This window comes from Gymnoscopelus microlampas, assembly GCF_963454915.1.
Source record: "Gymnoscopelus microlampas genome assembly, contig: SCAFFOLD_75, whole genome shotgun sequence".
Lineage (NCBI taxonomy): Eukaryota > Metazoa > Chordata > Actinopteri > Myctophiformes > Myctophidae > Gymnoscopelus > Gymnoscopelus microlampas.
Window position 1 is genome coordinate 161,683 of NW_028155583.1, and position 10,837 is coordinate 172,519.

Genomic DNA, 10,837 nt, shown 5'->3' on the forward strand with positions numbered 1-10,837 from the left:
AGTTTAAAACCCTGGTGCTAGCCTATAGGGCAGTGAAAGGAACAGCTCCTTCTTACCTCCGGGCTATGGTCGATGCCTACACCCCTGACCGACCACTTCGGTCTGCCACCTCGGGGCGACCGATTGCCTCGTCACTCAATGGTCCTTCTGGTCGATCGACACGGTCACGACTTTTTTTCTGTTCTGGCCCCACAGTGGTGGAATGAACTTCCCACTGATGTCAGGACAGCAGAGTCACTGCCCATCTTTCGCCGCAGGCTGAAAACCCACCTCTTCAGGAAACACTACCCTTCCTCTTTGCCTGGCCTACTTGTTGTTAACTAGTTGTAGGAACTATTGTTGTATTGTTGTATTGGATCTTGTTCAGTCGATACACTTTTTGTATTAGCTCGTGCTCATTTGATTTTGCTATTTTATCTCATGTGTTTAAGAAAGTAGGTAGCTGATATATTGCACTTTTACCTTAGCGCTAGGTATACTCTTGGTTGCTTGTTTTTACAGGAAATGCACTTAAGACTTCTGGTGATTAGTAGTTTTCGTTCCCTACCTATGTTGAATGCACTTCTTGTAAGTCACTTTGGATAAAAGCGTCTGCTAAATGACTGGAATGTAATGTAATGTAAAAGGCAGCCCAGAGTAGGCATCCAGCACCGTGAGGAATCAAAGTCAAATCACAAGCTGGTATAATCTCCTACTGACCAGGAGGAAGAAAGAGGGAGTTGTGGGTGTGTGTGACGCACTTAGAGGGTGTCGTCGCACCCACAGGTGTGATTAATTTGGTATAATGCTCCTGATCCGAGGGTAGTTGTCACATGGTTACTAGCCTGAAAGAGCGAGCCCTATCGATGGTCTTGAAGGGCGGATCCAAACCCAGGCGGTTGGATGGCGGTTGGAGTACCATGTGACATAGGGGTCAAAGTTGAACGAAACCTGCATTATATGGTAGAAATAGGTCAACAATACAAATGACGCTAGTTTTTAAATGAATTTATTTTTAATGAGCGGCCCCCACCAAATCTACCGTAACTACTTCATACTCATCAGAACCGGACCATAACTCTGACCATGGGACTCGGGCAATCAATTAATACCTTTGCAACCACTACATTAATGGTAAGTATTTCCTACAGAAAATACTCAAAAAATCTGAACTAACCCTTTAAGCCAGAAGCCATTGGACAAACAGACAAGGACCTGTGAAAAAGGAGATCACACGTATCAGTTTCACGCAAATAGCTGAAAAATCCTGGGTTTAAGTGTTTTTCAAACTGCTAAAAATTGCGGACAATATTAGGACGGAGCTTACTGGTCAACGTGATAGATGTGTTCCTCATGAGTCATGGCACATGAGTAAGCAGGTTTAATGGCTGTCGGCCTAACGAGGCATGACTTTTGCCTGTTTAAAGTTAGCATTTTCAAAAAATTGCTATAGCGCCCCCATTTGACCAATTGGAGTAAGATTGGTTTCAGTGATATTTGGAATGACCCTCTACATTACTGCAGATTTTCAAAGAAATGTGAGTCTGCATGTATGTGTTAGGGGCAGATGAATAATTGTCATGAAACTGCAATAGTTAAAATCTATCTCCTCCTGGAGCCCCACGGGCTGTTTGAGCGGCGCACAATGCCTAGGCGCTCCATGGTGGAAAACTCTCCTTTTTTTGATTGCCAGCTTGGCCGTATCGAGGCGCCTAGCCAGGGCATAGACTGGAGGGCCTTCGGTGGTAATATGGTGTTCCACACCGTGCTTAGCCACTGCAGACGAGAACGTGGGTGTGGTGAGGTACAACAGTACAACAGTACGAAGCGAAGGAGACGGCATCGATCAGACGACAGTTCTTAACATCAACCAGCAGGCTGTAAGCACAGAGGAAGTCCGCGCCCAGGAGCGGCGTGGACACAGCAGCCATAACGAAGTCCCAGCCAAAACGGCGCCCGCCAAAACACACCTCCACATACCTGGTGCCATAAGTCTGTATGGGCGTGCCGTTAGCGGCGTCCATCTGGGGCCCGTGTCCGCCGGCGATGGTGTCCACGGCCTGTGCTGTTAGGATGCTGCATTGAGTGCCCGAGTCCACCAGCAGCCGACGGCCAGACACAGGGTCGGTGATGAAACTGCAGGGCTTGCGACACTGTTTAGCCTTAGCCCCAAACCTGGCATGGTAATAATAGAGCCTGTCGTCGGGCTGTCACCGCAGCCGCGGTGTCCGTATAGTCCTCCAGGGGTGGGTTTGAGGTGTCCTGGTGGGGCAGCAGCGCATGGACAAACTGCTGCCGGTTGGCCAGGAAAACCCTGTCCGCTCTTCTGCAGCCAGATAGTCCTTGGTGGAGGAGAGGGGGGAACTGGCCATTGCTGTGCGCACTGGCACTGGAAGCTGCCGCAGGAAAAGATGTACAAACAGAAAGGAGGGATCAGCTGATCGCAGCACAGCTAGCATCTTCTCCATCAACTCTGACGGTCTGCGATCTCCGAGGCCGTTGAGGGACAGCAAGTGGTCCGCTTTCTCCAGTTCTGACAGTTCGTAAAGTTTCAGAAGAATGTCTTTCGTGCATTGTACTTGCCGGCTGCTGGTGGATCCTCCAACAGCATCATCGCTCGTGCCATCGTTGACGCATCCAACGCCGCAACTACTGTACATGAAAATATTTTGTAACATCCTGCGTTATTCTTCTTAGCTGGAATTGAGCTTCGATGTGTTGAAACCACGGCCGTGGATTATGCTGCCAAAACTCGGGCAGCTTGACCGTGGCGGCGTTGATGTTAGCCTGTATGTTAGCCGTGGCGTTAGCCCCGTTCGGTGCGGGAGCTGCTGCGTCCGCAGCGGGGGCGTCGTTGCCGTTTAACATGTTTGTTTTTCACAGGGTCACCAATGTGGAGGAAGAAACAGCGAGACAGGAGACGTAGGCAAGTTGAGGTAGTTTACTTAAACCTCACTGTGAGCAGTACACCATTCATTCATTCACTTACGCATAATAACAACATTAAAGGAGAAATCCGGTCATTTTAAGTGTTATGTTTGATGTGTGTCAAATCACTTACCAACGTATAAATGAAAATCGCGTAAATCCACAGAGCCCCCTATCGACCCCCACCGTTGTCATTGTAGGAGGATATAGAATAGCCCAAATTCGCCTATTTTAACCAATGCAAAGTCTGTTTTTTTGCTTCTAGTACTCATTGTTGAGTCCCATGATAATGTAACAGGCGCTAAAACTCCCGACAAGCTAACGGCTAATAACAGAACGAGCTAATGCTGGTTGCTGGTTTCTCTCCCGACCTGGCAACCTGGGGCTGCCATTCAGAGAGATAAGCAGCCCCAGCGTTAGCTCGTTTGTTATTAGCCGTTAGCTTGTCGGGAGTTTTAGCGCCTGTTACATTATCATGGGACTCAACAATGAGTACTAGAAGCAAAAAAACAGACTTTGCATTGGTTAAAATAGGCGAATTTGGGCTATTCTATATCCTCCTACAATGACAACGGTGGGGGTCGATAGGGGGCTCTGTGGATTTACGCGATTTTCATTTATACGTTGGTAAGTGATTTGACACACATCAAACATAACACTTAAAATGACCGGATTTCTCCTTTAACCTGGAACCGGAAGTACCTATATCCCCTTGAGCCTCGCTCTTAAAGGGACAAGCCCTCCTTGGTGAATGTCTCTCAATGTCGCTCGATGTGGGTCACCACAACATAAATGTAAAAACATATTCATAGACAGTATCGTTTTCATTTATATACATATATATATAGTTTTTGCGTTGACGAGCTGCGGAGGGAGCTTAAAGAGACATTTCACTTTCAAAAAAACTTTGGGTCATTTTATCGTCTACTCAGGCTTTTGTGATCCCCCAGACCGTTTTTAAGTTGCTTGATTCAGTATTTAGATATTTGATATTCATTTTATCAGACACGCCCCCTTCCTATACAAACCCATTATAACTTAAAATTCCATTTTTAACATGTTAGATTCATCAAAAACACCCGTCCTTGATTCTGGTGACTCACCCTGCCCTCTTAACACATCGGGTGCCAGCGTTTTTTCATAACAACTTACGTTGGGTGCCAGCATTCTCCCCATTGACTGCGCTTTACTGTTTAAATCTGTAGACTCCGCGACGAGCAAATCCACACGAAAAAAAAGCATCCATTCATGTTGAGCGATGATCCTGGCTACAGCCTGGAACCATAACATTTCACTTGTGAGTTACAACGGGGGGGGGATCGCGCATCGCGCATGACCGGTTTTCCCCACAGGAAACAGATTCGGAGATATAGGCGTTTCAAAGTAGGAAATAGACAGGAAGCGGATGGGATTTTTTTTTTTTTTTTTCGGTGAGCGATCTGGCACTTCTTTCGCAGGATTACAATGGTTGCTCCCAGAGCTACTCTAGCCCCGCCCGCGGGGAGAAAAATGAAAAAAACAAAAAGACTAAACTCACGGTTCAGACCGTGTTCGGCACCGAAGCGCCACTATGTAAACACACGGTTCAGACCGTGTTTGGCACCCGATGTGTTGATACGCGAGGGGCCTTACGCCAGGCGCAACCTGCAAAGTTCTGCCATTAATATAAGGCCCTAGATCATTTCTTCCAAATAAAAGGAACTCAACTGTAAATTAAAATCTTATTACAACTTCATAAGGCAATCTACAACCTGGATCGTGTTCAGGATGAATTACAATTCACCAGGAAACACACATCATGTTAATAGAAAATAAAGAACACAACAGGGAGACAGTAGCCTGGAAACCAGACGAATCTGCCAGTGGAAAAAAAACAGCCCTCAGGAGATTAGTCTGTCCCCGTTCGGTTGTGATTGGATTTCCCTGCCCCCAAAGTTGTGGAGCACCAATTAGGGCCCAGTATGCAAATATAAACAGAGATTCCAGACTAATATCTACGCAAGGGATTTTTTTTTTTTTTTTTATCTACGCAAGGGATAATGTATGCGGATGTGGTCATTATTAAAGATTAAAGCCCGAAGTTGACCCAGAAGTAACAACAAAACCATCAAAATCAGAACCAGCACTGTTGCTGACATCTTCTCTTTGAATGATTCCTACAGTGTGGGCCATGATGAGTTCCAGCCCTGTTCTTTGGCAAACTTGTAAACACCTCCAACCAGACCAGGAAACATCTCCATCAGGTCAATGTGAGCTGCATCCTCAGCACTGTGAAAACAAACACACACACACACACACACACACACACACACACACACACACACACACACACACACACACACACACACACACACACACACACACACCAAACTTTAGCTTTTATACATTCTAGATTTTGAAGGGTGCGTAGCAGCGTTCATGACTTCTCCATCAGGAGGAAAACATATAAATCTCTCTCACACTTATGCCAGTGTACCAGTGATCACATTCCCATGTGCCAATGTTGGCACCATGCCTATGTTGCCTAACCTTGGTCTAGGCCATTTTAACATACGATTCAACTTACTGGTGCTCATGGAGGTTGTGTATGAAGTGCAGCAGTCCAAATGAGTTCTCAGGGTAGGACTTCAGCCCATCCATCTTCTGGACCAACTCATGTGGGAACTGGTAAAACATATAACTTAAACATCAAAAGGACTTAAAGATGGATGTGAGCATGTTTTAGTGACCATGGCAAAATAAAACTAATGTATTTGTATAGCATTATTTCATCCACAAAGTTAATTCATGGTAGTATAACATTTATATTTGTCTCACACTATCAGTAATAAAGTCACCTTGTGTTTCCATGTGTTGAACTGTCCCTGCTCAGCATACTGGTCTAATGCTTTGATGAGGTCATCATCTGGAGGGCTCACTACTTCCTGTTGATTTCCAATCGTTCTCAAGTACTCTACTCTCCTGGAACATAAATAAAGAATGAAAACATTAGGCTATAGAACTAAACTAACCACTAAGATGAGCTGAAATAATGTTTATATATCAGTGAATGAATGAATAATGAATGAGGAAGGTAAAATGTTTGACTGTTTTTATCAAACCTCTGGTTTGACCAGAAGAAGGGATGACCCAAGCAGTCCTCGACTGTTGGTCTTTCCTTTGGGTCTGCATTGATCATCCAGTCAATGAGACGCTTAGCCTCCACATCCTGAACACGATCCAGGTTGTAGATTGCCTTATGAATGTTGTGTTTACATCTATAGCCATCGCCAAAAGGATGCTCTCCTCCAGACAGGATGTAATATATCAACATCCCAGCCACCTTAAGAATGAGCATGACAATTATAATTTATTTTTTTAGCTGTTGTCATTAAGTCTCAGCCACATTAAGAATGAACATAAAGTATGTAAGAATGTATGTATGTTGTTCTCATTCATTAAATACTCATGCAGAATAAATAACAACCTGGATGTCACTGCTTCTTGTATATGCGTCATCCATCACCGGAGTCTCAGCCCCCTTAAGAATGAATATAAAGTATGTAAGAACATTTTATGTTGTTATCGTTAATTAAATACCAAAGCAGAATAAAGAACAACCTTATCAGGATTTCTTTTGTGTTCTCCCATCATCTCCTTAGCCATCCAGCATTGCTCACACCGCTCTCCCTCTGCTGTACCTGTGTGTGTTCTTCTTTTTGGTTGTTGGATTATTCCAAAATCTGCTAATCTTGCTTTGCCGTCAGTATCTGCAAGGCACATTGGGTAGATCCATATAATACATGGTTTTAGACTGGGAAAACAAACAAACAAAAAAAAAAACAGCAAAAGTTTTTCTTTTGTGTTTGTATCTTACCAATCAAGACATTCTGGGGCTTGAGACCCCGGTGGAGAATTGGAGGATTCTGACCATGAAGAATACTTAAGCTATTGAGAACCTGATGTGCCAGCTCCGGTTCAGAAAAGCGTTTATCCGGTTTAGTGATGTATTGTTCCAGGTTGTATTCACATAACTGAAGAGCAAGGTAACCAAAGTACTCATCCTTTGCAAAGTCAACATATCGTACAATTAAAGGATCATAAAGCTGTTTAGATCCTTCATCATACTCCAACTCTTTATAGATTAACTTAGTTATTTTCTTCACTGCAACTTCAGTGCCATCATCTGTTAAACCCAAGTAGACCTCAGTTCCTTTATTCCCCTCTCCTATGAGGAATTCATCATCATCTTTCACAAACACACAACGCCCAACTTTGATCACTTCACAGTCATCAATGTTTGCAAGATTCTCCAACTTTTCCCTCCATGTTTTACTGGTTTGGATCCATGCTCGTGGTTTTGGTGAAGTGGTACCAAGCTGATCCATGCTACGCCCTGCACAGAGACACAGACACAGACACACACACACACACACACACACACACACACAGACAGACAGACAGACAGACAGACAGACAGACAGACAGACAGACAGACAGACAGACAGACAGACAGACACACACACACACACACATTTAATAATTTATTTATGTCCACATAAGATATACAATAAAAGGACACACATATTACAAGGTGCTGTAACCTATGTACATGTCCTAGGCTAGGTCCTAGATAAACACAAGTACATCGCATCTATAACCTAGCTCTGTGATGGTATGGAGGAGCGGCTGGTATTTAATGACTTTGATCATAAAAGCTTCCTCTAAGCTAAAATCAAAGGTACAGCCATTTCAAGAATGGAAACTGATCTGTTTCCACCCGGTGACGTATGTGAGCAGAAAATGATTGGACCATGAGAAAAACTATGCAACTGTTGAAAAAGAGTGTCTGGCGGTGAAGTGGGCCATACACCACCTCCGCTACTATCTGTGGGGCTGTACTTTCACCCTCATCACAGATCACGCACCCCTGAAGTGGATGGCGACCAATAAGGACTGAAACGCCAGAGTGACACGCTGGTTTCTAGAATTACAAGACTACCACTTCAAGGTGGAACATCGGCCCGGGAAGGATACCCCACACGCAGACACCCTATCCAGGATGTATGAAGAGGAGGAAATTGAAGCCCCCGACCCAGGCGGTGGGCTTAGGGGGGGATATGTGGAGTCTCGCTAGGAGACCCCCTGACAGGTGGGCACCTCACCATGGAGAGACAGTGGGAGAGAGACAGAAGCTAAACTCCATTCCCCAAAGCTCGATCACTCGCTCACTCTCCTCGCTTCCTCCACTCGCGCCTAAGCCCCGCCCCTGCGAGGAGCCGAAGATTATTTGCGAGGACGGAGTGGTCGACTCACGGCCTCACAGGATCGGAATGAACTCAAGCGCCATTTCAAAGCGACGGCACATTCCACAATCACTTATGATGTCTGACACAGCTGGACCAGAGCCTTGGATGAAAATATACATGCATAGAATAATATGCAGGTATAGAATAATACAGAATATAAGAATAGACAATTCCTCAATGTGGATGGATGGCCACCTCGTTATCTTTATAGTGAACATTGTTGTGCAAAGCCATTTATTCCTGAAATAGTGAATGAAGCGCCAGGATGAGCAAACTTACATTTATGAATTTAATCCTGACCTGTCCCTCTTTTTGCTCGTACAGTCCCCAGAAGCCCAGTACAAAAATGTACTCCATGAAGTGTAGATGTGTGTCAAAAAGTAAACGTCGCAGCCGAGGGGCGCGCAGAAAGGTGGATGCATATTTATAGCAGAAACACAGGTTCACATTTAACTATAGCCATACTCATTCAATTCTGAACCGATTCTTAAAATGTAAAATTGTGAATTGTGAATGAGTGGTGGCTGAGTGTCTGGCTGGTTAATAGGTGGAGCCTGCTGATGATTGGCTCCTGTGACTAGGCTGGGGACTATAAAGATGGCTGTCCCCAGTCAATCAGATGTCTTCCTTCTAACCAGCCTTCAACCACACCAGTCATTTGTGTTTGATAGTGATTTTAGCTCTGTTAGTGTTTTAGAGTTGCCAGTTTTAACATGGGTTAGTTTACAGCTTTTATGTATTGTAGGGGTGGGTGGCCTTTCTTTTGTTTATGTTTGTGTGAAGTTAGGTAAGAACTATGTATCTCTGTTTGGTACAGGTAAGCATAGGCTTTTGTTTTGCGTTTGATTTGATTTACAAGGGCCCACCCTCAGGTAATTTACCCATGTTTTAATCGTTGTTTAATAAATCACTGTCCTTTGGACATTTAAACTTGTGTTGACTGGTTGTGTTTGGAGACTGGGAAGGAGGGAGTCCATTTTGTGTTGCGACCATAGGCTCCCCTAGGCCGGGTCGTAACAAGGGTCTTCTTTCATGTGTATCAGTTATGATTGTTTCGCCATCAAACAATATCAAACAAAAAGGAAATATCGGCGGGTCCTTCTTCTCCATCGCACGCGTACCTCGCGTCCTAAAACACCCTCGCCCCGCGTCTAATCCGGTGGCCTCGGCCGGCGAAACGAATTGGGGCAGTGTGTTTTAGGACGAGCGTTCCGTTTTCCACCCGTTTTTCTTTTCTTTTTCTTTGTCCCAGAAGTTAACAATGGTAACATAATCTTTGTCACAGTCATTTATAGTAGTCTGTGCACTGCATTGAGGCATGTGTAACGCCCGGGATGCAAACCCGGGTCTCCCACGTGGAAAGCCAACATCTTAACCGCTAAGCCAAAGGGATATCCTTATCGCTCGGGGGAGATATTAGACTTTCAGGCCATCAGGCTGAGGTAGTGAACCACTCTGTTACACTCACCCCCCTTTTCACCTCCTCCCACGTGTACACGTGATGCGGAAGTCTGCCACGAGGAGCTGTGAAGACTGGTCGAGCATACACTTCATGTACACTCGCTCAATGCGGAAGCGGAGAGCCTCCTCGCCTCCTCCACTCGATTTCACTCGCCTCCTCGCCTCCTCCACTCGATTTCACTCGCCTCCTCGCCGCCTCCACTCGACTCCACTCGCCTCCTCCAAGAAGCAAATGAACAATTGGAACCTGACTACTTCCAGTTCGAAGTCGGAGTGACCGAGTGGGAGTGAGCGAGTGGCCGAGATTTTCGGTATTGGAATTTGGCTAGAGAGAAGCCCAGCAGACAGCACAGCAGCCTAGGCTGCGTCATCGAGGGGCGGTACCTACCAATCTTGATCATGAATCAACCCCAACTCAGCGCACCTGCGAGGACCGGCTAGGTGTGGCACTCAAACTACAAAAAGCAGCCACTCTGTCTCAGTCCCCACTGGCTCTCCTGGTGAATGGACGGGTGCTCCACTATTTCCCTCACAATTGTGTGGGAATTTGCAATTGTAATTGTGCGAGTGGCATTTCTTTCTCGGCCTAGTGGGAATGTACGTGCAAAATTTCACGGAAATTGCACGCTGTGTTCATGATTTGAGGCATTTTGTTCAAAACGGAGTACTCCTGGAAACTTTGGAAGCCATTCTTAGCCAATGAGGATGGAATATGAACAATAGAGATACTGTGTCCCAATTTGCCTGATGTTTGGACACAATCTGTAAGAGTACTGTCAAAAAATGTGGTTAGGAAAAAGCAGCCTCCTGGTGGCGCTATAACAGGCCCTTGTGAAAAATCTGAGGCAGAGGTTCTGCTCTGGCATCCAGTGAGTGTGTGTGCACAGTTTCACTGTGATCTAGCCAACGGTGCCGGAGATTAGCTGTTCCCAGACAGAATGACACACGGACGGACGGACGGACGGACGGACGGACAGACAGACAGGGTGCAAAACATACTCTCTCGCCATGCCTTACGGCCTGGCGGAGACAATAAAATGATGTCATCGTCAAAAATACAATATTCTTGTATAGAGGATAAAATATGAGACTAGATATTGATCCATCGGTCGGGCTGCTCTGGTTTGGTGGAGTAAGAGGCCAAAGTGTGAGAAAGCTGGATGTTATCATGACCCGTTCTA

At 45.4% G+C, this 10,837-nt stretch overlaps 1 protein-coding gene across 1 annotated transcript; it reads right to left on the reverse strand.

Annotated features, from left to right (window-relative positions):
* Nucleotides 1–3,409: 3,409 nt before the first annotated feature.
* LOC311041377 (uncharacterized protein) lies at nucleotides 3,410–7,250 on the reverse strand. Its single transcript, XM_084086290.1, has 7 exons — nucleotides 6,764–7,250; nucleotides 6,508–6,656; nucleotides 6,374–6,427; nucleotides 6,009–6,229; nucleotides 5,745–5,868; nucleotides 5,474–5,571; nucleotides 3,410–5,175 (listed from the first exon to the last, which is right to left on the reverse strand). Exons 2-7 carry the CDS (start codon nucleotides 6,550–6,552, stop codon nucleotides 5,064–5,066), a joined length of 654 nt encoding a protein of 217 aa, XP_083942416.1. The 5' UTR covers nucleotides 6,553–6,656; nucleotides 6,764–7,250; the 3' UTR covers nucleotides 3,410–5,063.
* Between the last annotated feature and the right edge of the window lie 3,587 nt (nucleotides 7,251–10,837).

What these genes read in the sequence shown, in the direction of transcription:
- LOC311041377 (XM_084086290.1), bottom strand. Translation starts at nt 6,552, where the DNA reads ATGGCTAAGGAGATGATGGGAGAACACAAAAGAAATCCTGATAAG. An exon ending in TTCTTCTGGTCAAACCAGAG is followed by an intron (nt 5,869 to 6,008) that starts GTTTGATAAAAA and finishes TTTATGTTCCAG; the next exon opens with GAGAGTAGAGTACTTGAGAA. An exon ending in CACAACCTCCATGAGCACCA is followed by an intron (nt 5,176 to 5,473) that starts GTAAGTTGAATC and finishes TTGTTTTCACAG; the next exon opens with TGCTGAGGATGCAGCTCACA.